Raw genomic sequence first — 14,231 nt, 5'->3', positions numbered from 1 at the left:
CGAGATCCAGAGTCGTCCCTTCATCCTCTTCCTTCTTCTGAACCAGCCATTCTAGTTCTGCTAGGCATTTAGCTGTGTAGTCCGCTCCTGCTTCGACACTGAGAACCTTCCTTCCTGAGATTCTTCGGATTTGATTCATCTAATGCGTCTTCTGAAGAGCATCGACGGCGGCGAGTTCAGCCTCACCGAGGACCTCCACGACAACATTCCCCCCTATGCTATACTTTCGCACACATGGGGTGCGGATGCCGAGGAGGTCACTTTCAGAGATTTGACGGATGGTACCGGCAAGGATAGAGCAGGCTATGACAAGATCCGGTTCTGCGCAAAACAGGCTAGGCGGGACGGCATACAACACTTTTGGGTTGATACTTGTTGCATCGATAAAGCGAATAATTCCGAGCTCGCAGAGGCTATCACCTCTATGTTTCGTTGGTACCAAAAAGCTGCTATATGCTACGTCTACCTATCAGATGTTTCGACAAATTGTCATGATCAAGTTGACTCATCTGTACAGTCGTGGCATTCAGCCTTTCGAAAGAGTCGATGGTTTACCCGTGGTTGGACACTTCAAGAACTAATTGCTCCGCAATCAGTTGTCTTCTTTTGCTCGAATAGCAATCGACTCGGTGACAAAAATTCGTTAGAGCGACCGCTTCATGAAATAACAGGGATTGCGGTGCCGGCTCTTCGAGGAACTAGTCTATCTGCGTTTCGCATTGAGGAGCGAATGTCATGGGCAGAAAATCGTGAGACCAAGAAGGCAGAAGACAAGGCTTATTCCCTGCTAGGCCTTTTCGATATCAGCATGCCAGTTCTCTATGGCGAGGGAGAGAAGAAGGCATTCGGTAGGCTTCGAGAAGAGGTTTTTAAGGATGTAAAGAAACGTTACCGCGACGAAGTCTCAGAGGCTACTTTCAATCCCACCAAACGACTAAAGACTTCTCGCGACCAGTCCTCCTCCGTTCCTTCTCCAACCACGAAACAGTCACTTATAGACCAGCTCTACTTCACTAAAATCGACGAGCGCTTAATAAGCCTGACCGCAGCCCAAGGGAAAACCTGCCGCTGGTTCCTCACCAAACCTGAATACATATCCTGGCACGACGTGACGCAACAGCCAGACCACGGCGGGTTCCTTTGGATTATAGGTAATCCTGGCACTGGGAAGTCAACTCTAATGAAACTCCTCTTCGATGAGGCCAGACTTAACGCAAAAAGTGATGCCTCGAAAATCACGCTGTCGTTCTTCTTCCTCGCGCGAGGCACAGTCGAGGAGAAGTCGACGACGGGTCTATACCGCTCTCTTCTCCACCAACTCTTTGAGAAGGCGGAAGATTTAAGAGAGAGCTTGGAGTGGATGACAGCTGATAGCGCGAGGGTTATCCAGCGGAATGGATGGCATGAGGAAGCGTTAAAGGAGACGTTAACACATACTGTTCAAAAGCTTGGGAGTCGGTTATTAACAGTATTTATAGATGCGCTAGATGAGTGCGATGACAACCAGGCTAGGGGCATGGTTTCCTTCTTTGAGGAGCTGTGCGATCGCGCGAGAGAGGCACAGGTTCTGTTGCAAATTTGCTTCTCTAGTCGGCATTATCCGACTATCTTTATTCAAAAATGCATCAAAATCACTCTAGAAGACGAAATCGGACATACGGAAGACATTCAACAATATATCAAGTCGAAACTCAAGCTAGGCAAGCGGAAGCAAGCCGAGCCTCTTAGGTCCGAAATCCTCGAGAAATCTTCAGGGATTTTTCTCTGGGTCGTCTTGGTCCTCGATATTCTTATCTCTGAATACCCTGATAACTCCGTTTCTATCAAGAAGATGCGTGAGCGCCTTAAGGAAATCCCGCCAAAACTGACTGACTTGTTTGAGATGATTCTTATGCGCGATGGAGAAAAACTTGAGCGGCTGCAACTTTGTCTTAAATGGATTCTATTCGCGACTCGTCCTATTAAACCGCAGGAGCTCTACTTCGCGATTCAGCTTGGTCTCGATAAATCATGCTCCGGCTGTTGGGACCAGGAGGATGTGGATTTGGATCAAATGAAGACCTACGTGAGAAGTTCCTCGAAGGGTTTGGCCGAAGTCACGCGGAACAAGGCCTCAGAAGTCCAGTTTATCCACGAGTCTGTTCGAGGCTTCTTATTTGGTAAATATGAGGGTCAGTGGTCTGGGGTTTCCGGCAACTTCGTAGGTCATTGCCACGAAACTCTAAGGGATTGCTGCCTGGCTCAGCTAAAAGCTTCAATCAGCCAAGACGTCGATATCCCAGACCCTCTACCGCAGGCATCCAAGGCAGCACAGCTGCGGGAGACTATTAACTTCAAGTTTCCCTTTCTCGAATATTCGATTCTTAATGTCCTACACCACGCCAACAGCGCTCAACATAATGCTATAGAGCAAGCGAATTTTCTGGCCAAGTTTCCTCTCCAACGGTGGAAATTCCTTAATAATGCCCTCGAAAGATACCAAATTAGGCGATATAACGATCCAGTCAGCATGCTTTATATTCTTGCAGAGAAGAACTTGGCCGACCTAATTCGAATCCATCCTCAGAGGGAGTCCTGCTTCGATGTTGAGAATGGGCGTTATGGGCCGCCAATTTTTGCCGCGCTGGCTACTAGCAGTAGTGAAGCTGTTCGTGTACTTTTCAATATCCAAGCGCAAATTCAGCCTTCAATGTCTCCGCTTCATGACTTATGCAAACAATACTGTCAGAATAAAGAGAAATGGGCCACCCTTGGACTCGGCTTTACTTTCTCACGAAAAAGGGGTGTTCTCTCGTATGTTGCAGAGTATGGCGATGAGATACTCCTTTCCTTTCTAATTGAGTCGGGACAATCTGCGTTAGACACTGTGGATATAGACAATCGGACGCCCCTGTTATGGGCTGCTAAACGCGGACACGAGGGCATTGTCAAGCTGCTGCTCGAGAAAGGGGCTAATGCGGACGCGGCTGATGGGGGTGGATGGACGCCACTGCTCTGGGCCTCTGAGGGCGGGCACGTCGACGTCGTCAAGCTGCTGCTCAAGAAAGGGGCTAATGTGGACGCGGCTGATAGAACTGGACGGACGCCATTACACTGGGCCTCTGAGGGCGGGCACGTCGACACTGCCAAGCTACTGCTCGAGAAGGGGGTCGATGTGGACACGGCTAATGGAACTGGACGAATGCCACTGCTCTGGGCCTCTATGAACGGGCACGTTGATATCGTTAAGCTACTGCTTGAAAAGGGGGCTGATGTAGACGAGGCTAATGGAACTGGACGGACACCACTATACAGGCCTCTATGAACGGGCACGTTGATATCGTTAAGCTACTGCTTGAAAAGGGGGCTGATGTAGACGAGGCTGATGAGGATGGACAGACGCCATTGCACCGGGCCTCTGCGAACAGGCACGTCGATATCGTTAAGCTACTGCTCGAGAAGGGGGCCGATATGGACGCGGCTGATGAGGATGGACAGACGCCACGATACTGGGCCTCTGCGAACAGGCACGTTGATATCGTTAAGCTACTGCTCGAGAAGGGGGCCGATGTAAACGCAGCTGATAGGGATGGACAGACGCCACTATACCGGGCCTCTGCGAATAGGCACGTTGATATCGTTAAGCTACTGCTTGAAAAGGGGGCTGATGTAGACGAGACTAATGGAACTGGACGGACACCACTATACAGGGCCTCTATGAACGGGCACGTTGATATCGTTAAGCTACTGCTCGAGAAGGGGGCCGATGTAAACGCGGCTGATAGGGATGGACAGACGCCACTATACCGGGCCTTTGCGAACAGGCACGTCGATATCGTTAAGCTATTGCTCGAGAAGGGGGCCGAATCTAAAAGACAAGACACGGGATGAGGGAAGAGCAAAAAGGGAGGATAAAATCCACGAGCCACCGAAGCCTGGAGCTACTGTCCCCGAGGATCCTAAACTGCTGATAAAAAAGGAAGACTACCGCCAAGCTTCATCTTGCCTGCCCCCACAAGAAGGCGACTTCCGCATCTTACAGCTTGCTCCGGGGAAAATAGATGATAACATATCCTGCTCCTTCGTTAGCGCATCTGTGGATCGATACCTCTGGGGGGCTGCCACACAAAGAGCCAACGAAACCCTGCAAAGCCATCGGGCAAAGATCCCACCTATATCCAACCAGCGAAAAGTGTTTCGGGTTTTGATAGGTTCGAAGGAGCACATTGCTTGTCCGGATTCTGGTTCCGAGAAGAATATCATGAGCGAATCGTTCGCTAGTCAGCAGAATTTCGAGATCCATCGAGGAGCCGAAGACTTGAAAGATTTCGAACTTGGTAGTGGGAAACCTGACAGATCTGTAGGACGGGTACAGGTGTCTGTTCAATTGCCTGGCATAACACTCCAGAAAGCCAAGCGGTGTTTCTACGTTTTCGAAAATTTGCCCGGTGGACATAATCTTGGGGATGGAATTCTTGCAAGAAGCTGAAATTCTCTCTAAAAATCGGCATCTGCTTGAAAGCTGCCCTGCAGAGTTGCGGAACCTTTCGTCACTCCTGTGGATCGGCTCTCCAAGGGATGACAATTCACCGGGCTCTGTTAAGAATCGGCTAAGATGCTCCATGGACGGTCGTGATTTGGTTGCTGTTGCGGACACCGGATCGGACCTGAATATCATGTCTTTCGAGTGCGCAAAGAGAGAACAGTTCCGTATCGATACTCGGGAGGAGGCAAGAACGTGGGTACAATTTGGGGACAAAAGCAAGACTCGGACCATTGGGCAAGTCTACGTCTATGATTTGAGTCTCGATTGGCGGACAACGGAAACTCCGGTATCTCAACAAACACTGCCAGATCTTGGGAACGGGTTGGGAATTATGGGCGACGGCAGCTCGCACGAAGAACACCATGACGGTCCATTCTGCACCGTTTTCCAGGTTCTTCCAGGCCTCCCATGCGACGTAATCTTTGGCCGAGACCTTCTCGATCAGCTCGACGCTTTTAATCGCTGCCCAGATCTCATGTCCTCGTCTTCTCTTGGTAAAAGTAACAATTTCGAACTCAAAATCTTCATAAGTCTTGGGCGGCTAGCATCCAAGCTTCGCGGCTCCAAACATAAGCAAGCCGGCAACACACCACTTCCGAACACAAAAGAAGCACACGATGCAGAGCGACATTCTGAATTGTTCCGCCGTTCGCAGAAAAGGGAGGAGATCGCCTTGATGCCGGTAGGGCAACAGGACCAAGCAAGAGCGAAGGAGCAGAGGAGGGAAAGACGATGGGATGCAGCCCATGCAACCTGTGTTCATTGTCTTCCTGTTTAGTGTAGATGTACTTGGGTTGGAGGGTCTGGTCATGAAGTGCGTCAACCACTTCTACCGATTTCTTGTATATTTACTTGTGAATCAAGTCTTGAGAACTCCTCAATGCTGCCGTGAGATCTCCGCAAGCTATCATATCTAGTGCTTAATCTACTCATGATAAATGACCTCAAGGACACTTTCCCAATCATCGCACGTATTGATTGTCCTTTGAAATACAAATCGCGCAGCCATTGCGCGGGCACTGCGGGATCTATGGGACTGGCCCCATGATATCACAGGACTTCGAGGCTTGGGGGCTTTCGGGATTTCGAGATAGCCAAGCGGCCGAGTTCTAGTTTTACAAACTGATTTCCCTAAAGATTTACATCTGGTTGAAAAGCTCATGGTTTCCCCACCAGCTGTAGAAGTTCTCTCAAGTTCACGATGGTTATCAGGTTCTGTTGACAATCCCCAATGGTGAGATCGCACCCAATAAATCCCAGCAAGTTGTAAGCTGAGATCGAACTCCAGTCTCTCAAAATCTTGAGTACAATTCTCCTGACGAACCATTGGAGAACATTTTGACACTAATGTGAGCTCTGACTGTCCTCATTTGAGAGACACGGGCTCGGTTAACAGCGCTAGCTTTGTTTACTCCAGAATCGCCCTGTTCAAAACGCAGATGGGTCTCATATATTGAAATAAGCAACTTTGCTCTCAATCACTGGCTTCGTGGCTGAACGGTACCTCACTTTCCTAAGTACGTTAGCGAATGTCCGGTGAGTTGGTTAAGAGAGTAAGCTTTCGAGCAGAAATCTTGTAAATCCAAGCAGATGTAGGCACACGTAACATAAGACCTTTGAAGAAAAAAAGGCGGTGTGCCGAACTGTTTTGCTACTTAGAACAACTTCATGGCCCTTTGAGTTCGTTTTTATTTTTGGTGTTTATTGCAATTTTTCGGGTCACTTTTGTAAGCGAGCGGTGAGTGATCTTCATCGTGAAGACAGCACACTGACCTTTGGCTCGAATGAAAATACTTTCCACATAATTATGTGCTTAGGGTCGTTTAAAAAGCAATCTCACCCCTGAGATGGTCTCAGCAGAGATGCTCTTTTAAAACCAGAGTTCTACAAAGCTTCGTTCAACATATACCACTCTTCACCCCTATTTTACGCACTGCCCCACATGTTTCCAGGGAAACTTATGCCTCCGAATGTCCACGTCAGTGTAGAAAGATGAACTGAGGACCATTTGCCAGTGCAACACTACTCTTCATCCTTACCCCTTCTCAACACGCCCCTCGTCTTAGTTCTTACCCTGCAAAACCACCCTCCTCCCCCTCCCACATCTCAATTCGGCCACCCTCCAAATATCACCCGTCCAAAACCAAGGCCTGATAAAGGGCGTATTCAGGTCATTCTAGTGTTCGGATTCTGCCGGGATGTGGAGAGTGGAGAGGTGCTCTTTCCCACAGAACGGTGGAGGTTCTTCCCTGGGGTCTAGATTGATATCCTTACTTCGACATGCAAGATGAGGATATAGCTCTAAGTACAATTCGTGCAGCTTGGCATGGGCCGGGAGGATGATATCTGGTTTTGGAGGGAGGTGCTGATTAGGTCTCGGATCGTGTCTTTGTGTTGTAAGGTCGGGGAGGCAATGAAACATACGTAGCTGAGCATTGTTTGCTGGACCTCTGCGGAGAGAGAACGCTTCGAGGAATATCTTGAAGCGTCTCAAGATGATAGATTTTGATTCTTAGACCTGTTGATGAGGAGAGGAGAATAACTGAGGTGCGAATCTATAATTTTAGATGCGATCGAGATCGACTCCGAACCATTGCAGCTACCCCTGCAGTGACCGTGCAGGGATGCGCTTGCGCGATCGATGCGGGGGAGGGGTTCACTTCAGCTTGCTCGATCTTCCCCACTCGCACGTCACTGTCGCAATTTTCAAAAATACCGCGAAGCACAATAATGAAGAATCAGCTTCAATGCATTGCATTAAGATATGATGCCTAAGCTTCCCAGCCTACCATCCCATCCAATCCCACCCAAAAGAAATCCATCCCATCGTACAATCATCACCTCGACTATCTAGTAGTCATCATTATTGTTGTTTCCACTTCCATAGTTGCCACTGCCAGTGTTCCCACCGGAGTAATCATCGTTCCCAGCTTCGGCGCGCTTAGCCTGTCCTTTCTGGGCAAGGTTGTCGTTCTTGAAGAGGTTGCCAGCCTTCTCCATCAACTTGCCGGCGGTGCTGTCTCCAGTCCTGCCGGACTGGCCTTGGGTGTTGCCTGAGCCATAAGAGTCGTCGTTGCTGCTGCCCCCATAACCTCCTGATGTGTTACCGGTGTTTCCTGAGGAGTAGGAGTCGTCGTTGCTGCTGCCTCCATAACCTCCTGATGTGTTGCCGGTATTTCCTGAGGAGTAGGAGTCATCGTTACCGCCTCCATAGCCTCCTGAGGTCTTCGTTGCGCCGGAAGAGTATTCATCGGTGTTGCTTCCTCCGAAGCCGCCTGATGTGTTGCCGGTGTTTCCTGATCCATAGGAGTCATCGTTACTTCCTCCATAACCTCCTGACGTCTTCTTTGTGCCGGAAGAGAACTCGTCGTCATTGCTTCCACCGTAGCCCCCTGAAGTTTGCTTTTTGCTAGATGAGAACTCATTAGAGCCAGTGTTTCCGCCACCATATCCTCCTGAAGTGTTGCCTGAGCCGTATGAGTCGTCGTTCAAGCCACCTGATTGACCTCCAGTGCGGCCGGAGCCGGTGTTGCCGGACTGCAGAAGCATGTGTTAGCTTTTGCGTTGAAGAGGCTTTGGGTAGGACTTGGGTATGGTGTAAGTGTGATTGAGATGCAGAAGAGCTTACTCCATAGCTATCATCATTGCCTCCATAGTTGCCTCCCTGGTTGCCTGACTTAGGAACAGTTAGTAAAGGAGACCCAAGCTAAACAGCCGTGGCTTCTGTGTAAAACAATTGACAAAGGTAGGCATACGCCGTAGCTATCATCATTACCGCCAAAACCACCTTGCTGGCCTGTTTGACGTCCTGACGACTGGAAGGAAGTTAGTAGACGGAAGTCGAAACTACACTTCACAGCAATGGCTGGAGTGTAGGTCAATTGGTGAAGTTAGGCTTACGCCGTAGCTGTCATCGCCATAGTTGCCCTAGGGAAGGAAGTCTGTCAGAGGAAAAGAACCATGAAGAACTGGCTTTGTATGTTAGGCACTTACAGTGTTCTCGTCGTAGTTAGACATGATTGCTGATTTGTTTGGAAATTTGGAAAGTGAGAGAGTCTTGTGATGGATGAGAGAATTGGTTGCTCAAAAAGTAATGAGATTAAGGAGAAGGAAAAATCTTATATACCAACGGATAGACCCCATGATACGATCCGGCGGAAAGCTGCCCCTCTTTCGTGCCACCCAAACCAGTTACCTTGAATTAGCTTGCTCGTGGCCGTAAGACCTGACCACTCGCCAACTTCCCAACACCTCCAAAGCCATCGAGGGAAATTTCCCTCAGAAAAAGCACTTGCGTCATCCACGTATGCTTGCAGGTTCCAAAAGTAGATTCACCTGCCTCCTCGCGTCAATGATGATTGGCTCGAGGTGAGCACAGATCATACGGATGATCGATACAGCTGTGCCAACAGCTTCAGCAGCTGAAACAAGGCACAACCCTCACTGGAAGAAGCAAGCTTGTAAAACAAGATCTGAAAGAAAACTGGACCGGCTATTGCACAATTGGAATCCCAATGGCACCATGGGCGGCTAAACTTCCGCTGGACATGGAGCATCAGCTTGCTTGACTAGCCTTGGCAGGTGGTGTTCAAGGGTAGCTGCATGGCCAGAGCCGAGCCAGATTCCATTAATTGCGTGGTTGCCGAGCCCGTTTCGATCAGAAAAGCTAGGTCGAGAGGATTTCGTGCTCGGGGAGGCGTGCTTTGCAGCAGTGCTGTCATTCGGCTGCCCCCTTCAGGGAGGGTGATTTTACTTTTTCTCACTGCGAGCGATAAGAGCGTCATGATCGGCAAGTCCGTCAGTCCGTCAATGCGAAGCGAGTGAATCCCTGTCTTGTTAGATCGTGGCTTGGGTTGGTGATGGGACCAATCAACTCTCGGTACTTACACTGCCCCACGGCAATAATTCACTTTCTTCAGGCACAAATTGTTTCCGGGGAAGATCTGAGATGTCCACATGCGCGGAGACGCCCACAACTCGGTGTGGCAGTGGAAACTGTATTTCTGCTCGTTCAGCTGATCCAGTATCAAAATTGACTCGATGCAAGCCACCTGTATTGCTCCGCTGTTGACCCATATTCTCCTTCCCAAATCAAACAAGCCGAGCACTGTCGAGCTGAGTCACCGTTCGCGGGCCCCCAAGAAGCTCTTCTCCATATGTTCGTCTGACAACGAGCTATCAAGAAGCTAAAAAGCTCGCTCGTCATCTCACATATTTGCTGTGCCACATAAGTTAGCCACAAGTTCTTCCCTGTCGCGCGTAAATGTGAGACAATAGATCGACTAACCTCATGAAGCGTTTGTGAAAATCAGATCGAAGCAGATCCTAGAAATGAACATCAGTACTGTATCATTGATGTAGCAGATGTGGCAGATCCTCCCTAAACCAGAACTCACATTGACAAATTCCTTCTTTTTGCCTTTATCATCTGTACCGCGAGCTTGATTCTTGAAGATCACATCATCATCCCATCTGTTGGCCGAATTAGTAACACAAATACGTGGCTAAGACTGCGGACCCTTCGTACCTGCGCTTGACATTGAAGTCGGCTTTTGAGTTCAGCAAGGGATTGCCAAGAGCAATGTCATGTTCCCGCTCAGCCTCTTCTGCCGCGGTCCTCTCTCTTTCCTGCAGGGTCCAGTTAGAAAACTGAAACAAAGGGCGGTGCTGGAAAGCTTGTTCTGACCTCTTGCTCTCTTTTTTCAGCCCTCTCACGCTTGATCTTTTCTAACTCGCGCTGTAGCTCTGCTGTCTCGTCTTCGTCGTCGTTACTGTCGAAAGATCAGCACCTAATCCCAACACAGCTTTCCGGGAAACGAACCTATCCTCCTCACTACTATCATCTTCGCCAGCATCATCTGAATCGGCATCGATATCTCTTGTCTCCTCTAAAATCCGCCTCCGTTTAGCCTCCAGATCTTCTTCCTCCTCTCCATCACCATTCTCAAGTTGTCTCTTGGACGTATTCGTCGCAGGTTCTGGCTCCACCGGAACAGGTCCTCCCTTAATCTTTGCGAAATGTGCTGCCTCAGCTTGGAGTAATTCTGCTCGAAGGTCGCGAACTTGGTGATCTGCATCTCCCCCTTGACCGGGTTTACTATGCAATGTTAGACCCTTCCTCTGTAGACCAAGAAAGCTCGCATACCGAACTTTCAGCTGTGTATGAGCCGGTAGCAGCCGTTGATGATATGCCGGTCCTCTCTGTGCCTCTTTTCCCTTTGCCTGTTTCAAGTCAGTCTCGGCGTAGAAGTGAAAGTCGAAGGCTTCTTACAGGGTCGAACGTGGGTCTATGTGCTGCAGACAGTTAGCATAGCTCTATACGTGACCAATTTCTGAAAAAGACCTACCGGTAGTCATCGTTGCTTTGTGCTTTCAAGGATGAGTAATTCTGTCGCTTTACTGTTTATCCTCACTAAACCTCAAGATTTCGAGATTGGAAAACGCGCTAAGATCGGAGCTAGCTTCACCGCCCGGCAGAAACCGATTTTCATACCAAATCCACCTCTCAAATCAACATTCCCATGTCAACTTTACATCGAATTGACTAAAGATGCCTCGAGAAGTGGAACCTTCTCTCAACGAGAAGCAATTTTTTGCCAAAGCTCTACAAGAAAACATACGCCTAGATGGCAGAGCACTCGACCAGTTTCGAGCTTTGGAGCTGGATTTTGGAGACGAATATGGAGTTGCAGATGTTAAGTTAGGGAAGACGAGGTACGTAAAATTTCTGATGGAATCCTCTTTTACCTTTCCCTTTCTACATTAGTTATTGATTCTAGAAATGGGACACTGTTGCACAAAGGAATCGAAGAACCCTTGCTAACAACCCCGCAGAGTCCACACCCACATCACAGCCGAAGTAACAACCCCCTTCCCCGATCGCCCCTTCGACGGCATCTTCACCATAACCACCGAGCTCTCCCCCATGACCTCGCCCTCAATCGAGCTCAACCGACCCTCGGAAACCGAGACGCTCCTCTCACGGCTCCTCGAGAAAACCATCCGCCGCTCAGGAGCTCTAGACACCGAATCCCTGTGCTTAATCGGCGGCTCGAAATGTTGGTCCATCCGCGCGGACGTTCATGTTTTAAGCCATGATGGAAATCTGGTGGATGCGAGTTCTATCGCGGTCATTGCGGCGTTGCAACATTTTAGGAAGCCAGATACGAGTACGGAGGGCGAGCAAGTCACGGTTTATACAGTGAGGGAGAGGGAGCCGGTGCCGTTGAGCTTGTTGCACTTTCCGCTTTGTGTGACGTTTAGCTTCTATGGGGAGGGGTTGCTGGGGAAGGGAGGAGAGGAGGAGGGGGAGGCGGTACTTGTGGATGCGAATTTGATGGAGGAGCAGTTGAGGGAAGGGAGTGTGACGGTGGGGATTAATAGACATGGAGAGGTATGTCAGATTGCGAAGTTGGGAGGGTTGCCGGTTGATGCTGTGGCGCTTTTAAATTGTGTGAAGGTGGCCGGAGTGAAGGTTAAAGAATTATCGAAGTTTATTGCTGGACGGCTGGAAGCAGATGCAAAGAAGAGAGATAAGGGAGGGCTGATGGCCGAACTTAGAGCGGATAATGATAGAGTATCATGAGTTATGAGTAATGTAAAACGAGTCAAAAGTGTTTAAACTGATGGTATCCAAAAGTTGTTACGCTTTCACAAGCTGTTTGCTGACAGTGCCATATTTCGCTTGCCAGGCAAAAAAGTAAAGCAGCGCCGCCAAAGGCTGACCGATGAGTGTGAACGAAATCCAGAAAATGCAGTTTCCGATGATTCGCCCATTGATACCCTCCATTTTCTCTAAAGGCGCCGTGATGGCTATTAGTGGGAGCTGAGCAACCATGCCGATGAACGCCGCACCTGTACTGGATCAGTGAAGAAAACTCGAAGGAATTTAGACACTCACCAATTATGTTGTGTGTCGGTATGCCTACAAGTAGCTCGTGAAGCACCCCTGAGAATACGAAAACTGCAATGCTTGCAGCACCAGAGCTCCAACCCCTACCAATCAATGGCGAGAAGACGTGTCTCTTCATAAATTGGTAGACTGGCTTGTTCCAGGTTCTCCAATATACTCCCACGCTGGGGCTGTTCCACCAATCAGTGTAGAACTCTCTGTCCCCAAACTTCATAACTTCGGCCAATGCGTTGAGAAAGGACTGGAACAGAGCAAAGAAGCCAGCCAGCCAAATAACCAAACTAATTGTTGACAATTTCATCAATCTCTCCAGAATCGACGGTAGATCAAGTGAAGCCATCTTATCCAGCGAATTCCGTAATACCGGCGCTGCATATTGAGCACTAGCAATCCACATGAATGCGTTCAATCCGAAAACTTCAGACATACGTTTGATGACAAAAACCCATCTGATCTTCTTGGTCCTGGGGTAGACGGGCTGATAAACCAAAGTTGGAGCCCACCAAAAGTAGGTCAAATTGCCGAGTGTGATATTCTTCGGATACGGGCATTCACTGTATATCTCTGGGAGTGCATCTTCCTCTCGCCTCGACGGGTGAAGGTATGCGTGGCGGAGATCTCGATTGGTAAAAGCGTAGGACGCGGTCTTCAACCAAACGATGATCGCATGAACCTCTGACAATGTGCCAATCAAGGGGTGGTGAATGAAGAAGTAAACCACAACAGAGGTTATAAGTAGGCACAAACTGACGTTGATGCCGTGGATCCAAGCTATCAAGATCCAGGTTGACTGGAACTTTCGGCGCTCTTCATCGGATGCAATGTAGCTTCCCCCAGGTGTGGCTGTCCCGTCCCTCTTCTTCCCCGCTCGCAACGAGGCCTGGGCTTGTTGTGCAGCTACCAATTCAACAATGTACGCTAAAAAGAGATGGCATGGTATGATAAAGTATAGAGCTGCCCCTAATATGAGATCTTGTCTTCGATAATCGTGGCATCGTATGCATATTAGGACCCCGTACTGCGCCCAATTAGCTTTGCTTCCTAAAATAGGAATCCGTGCTTACCTTTTTAAAGTTCTCAATCATCAAGCGCAAGTTCCCGACAACTGGTAGAGCTGTTAGATGCAACCCCTAAAGTTGCTGGTTTGTTCGACATACCGAGGACAATAACCATCAAGTTCCTGAAACCAAGGAAACTTGGAGACACCTGGGAATCGTGACTGAGACATGACGTTCTAGGCTTCGAATGCACTGCTGCAACATGTCTGTATTTCTTTTTCATGTGCGTTCGTATGGGCGCAAGTGGTTGTGGCGCTTTGAAACCGTTCAGACTGACATGTGAACCGCCTGATCGTTTGATTGGAGCATCGTTCTGCAGGTCGGCACCTGTAACGGTCGCGGTATCCAGCTTCGTTGCCATGGTCCTAGAGCTGCGAGAAAGAGCACGAAGCTCTGCAGTCAGTGGAACACCTCGAGAGAAGTTATTCTGTTGGAGAATGAGAGAGGAAGGTAGATAACGAGGAAGCAATCTTGTGACAAGGATGAGGACGGAGAGATGGGAGCGGGGCACTAGAACTACTCGTACGCGAAACAGAGTAGTGATGAAACACGAATTATTGAGGACGAATGCGAAGAGGAGAAACTGCACATGGCAAGAGGAAGCTTTGAAGTATTGGAATGTATACAAGAGCCTTGGAATCCAATTGGCAGGATAAAAATGCAGCGGATCGGGTTGAATGCTTGGGGTGCTTGGCCCAAATGTTGAGGGGCGAGAGCGACAGGGCGGGGAGTCGAG

General features: G+C 49.1%; 6 protein-coding genes across 6 annotated transcripts; 4 read left to right on the top strand and 2 right to left on the bottom strand.

The window, feature by feature from the left end:
• Positions 1 to 142: 142 nt before the first annotated feature.
• Positions 143 to 874, top strand: K444DRAFT_478236 (HET-domain-containing protein; the record flags this gene model as incomplete). Its single annotated transcript, XM_024872958.1, has 1 exon — positions 143 to 874. A coding segment is annotated over one exon (732 nt), but the record flags the coding sequence as incomplete, so codon positions are not given.
• A 102-nt stretch (positions 875 to 976) lies between these two features.
• Positions 977 to 3,133, top strand: K444DRAFT_508926 (uncharacterized protein; the record flags this gene model as incomplete). Its single annotated transcript, XM_024873415.1, has 1 exon — positions 977 to 3,133. A coding segment is annotated over one exon (2,157 nt), but the record flags the coding sequence as incomplete, so codon positions are not given.
• A 539-nt stretch (positions 3,134 to 3,672) lies between these two features.
• K444DRAFT_511951 (ankyrin) lies at positions 3,673 to 3,837 on the top strand (the record flags this gene model as incomplete). The annotated part of the gene is made up of 1 exon (XM_024873482.1): positions 3,673 to 3,837. A coding segment is annotated over one exon (165 nt), but the record flags the coding sequence as incomplete, so codon positions are not given.
• A 5,642-nt stretch (positions 3,838 to 9,479) lies between these two features.
• Positions 9,480 to 10,882, bottom strand: K444DRAFT_697028 (Cwf15/Cwc15 cell cycle control protein; the record flags this gene model as incomplete). The annotated part of the gene is made up of 8 exons (XM_024887914.1): positions 9,480 to 9,743; positions 9,813 to 9,850; positions 9,922 to 9,997; positions 10,053 to 10,153; positions 10,298 to 10,622; positions 10,671 to 10,747; positions 10,797 to 10,819; positions 10,873 to 10,882. The coding sequence occupies 8 exons, from the start codon at positions 10,880 to 10,882 to the stop codon at positions 9,728 to 9,730; spliced, it is 666 nt and encodes a 221-aa protein (XP_024732142.1). The 3' UTR covers positions 9,480 to 9,727.
• A 123-nt stretch (positions 10,883 to 11,005) lies between these two features.
• On the top strand, positions 11,006 to 12,601 carry K444DRAFT_617698 (exosome complex endonuclease 2/ribosomal RNA processing protein-like protein). The gene is made up of 3 exons (XM_024881180.1): positions 11,006 to 11,237; positions 11,358 to 12,379; positions 12,426 to 12,601. Exons 1-2 carry the CDS (start codon positions 11,076 to 11,078, stop codon positions 12,108 to 12,110), a joined length of 915 nt encoding a protein of 304 aa, XP_024732141.1. The 5' UTR covers positions 11,006 to 11,075; the 3' UTR covers positions 12,111 to 12,379; positions 12,426 to 12,601.
• On the bottom strand, positions 12,168 to 13,718 carry K444DRAFT_538509 (uncharacterized protein; the record flags this gene model as incomplete). The annotated part of the gene is made up of 4 exons (XM_024875546.1): positions 12,168 to 12,379; positions 12,426 to 13,455; positions 13,502 to 13,542; positions 13,595 to 13,718. The coding sequence occupies 4 exons, from the start codon at positions 13,716 to 13,718 to the stop codon at positions 12,168 to 12,170; spliced, it is 1,407 nt and encodes a 468-aa protein (XP_024732140.1).
• Between the last annotated feature and the right edge of the window lie 513 nt (positions 13,719 to 14,231).

Source organism: Hyaloscypha bicolor, assembly GCF_002865645.1.
Source record: "Hyaloscypha bicolor E unplaced genomic scaffold K444scaffold_126, whole genome shotgun sequence".
In the NCBI taxonomy this organism is placed as follows: domain Eukaryota; kingdom Fungi; phylum Ascomycota; class Leotiomycetes; order Helotiales; family Hyaloscyphaceae; genus Hyaloscypha; species Hyaloscypha bicolor.
Note: the sequence above shows the minus strand (reverse complement) of the source record. Positions and strands in the feature narration are given on the sequence as shown.

Bases quoted from the DNA above. Each gene is read 5' to 3' on its own strand.
- K444DRAFT_617698 (XM_024881180.1), top strand. From the start codon at position 11,076: ATGCCTCGAGAAGTGGAACCTTCTCTCAACGAGAAGCAATTTTTTGCC. The intron at 11,238-11,357 runs AGGTACGTAAAA...TAACAACCCCGC, and splicing joins ATGTTAAGTTAGGGAAGACG to AGAGTCCACACCCACATCAC.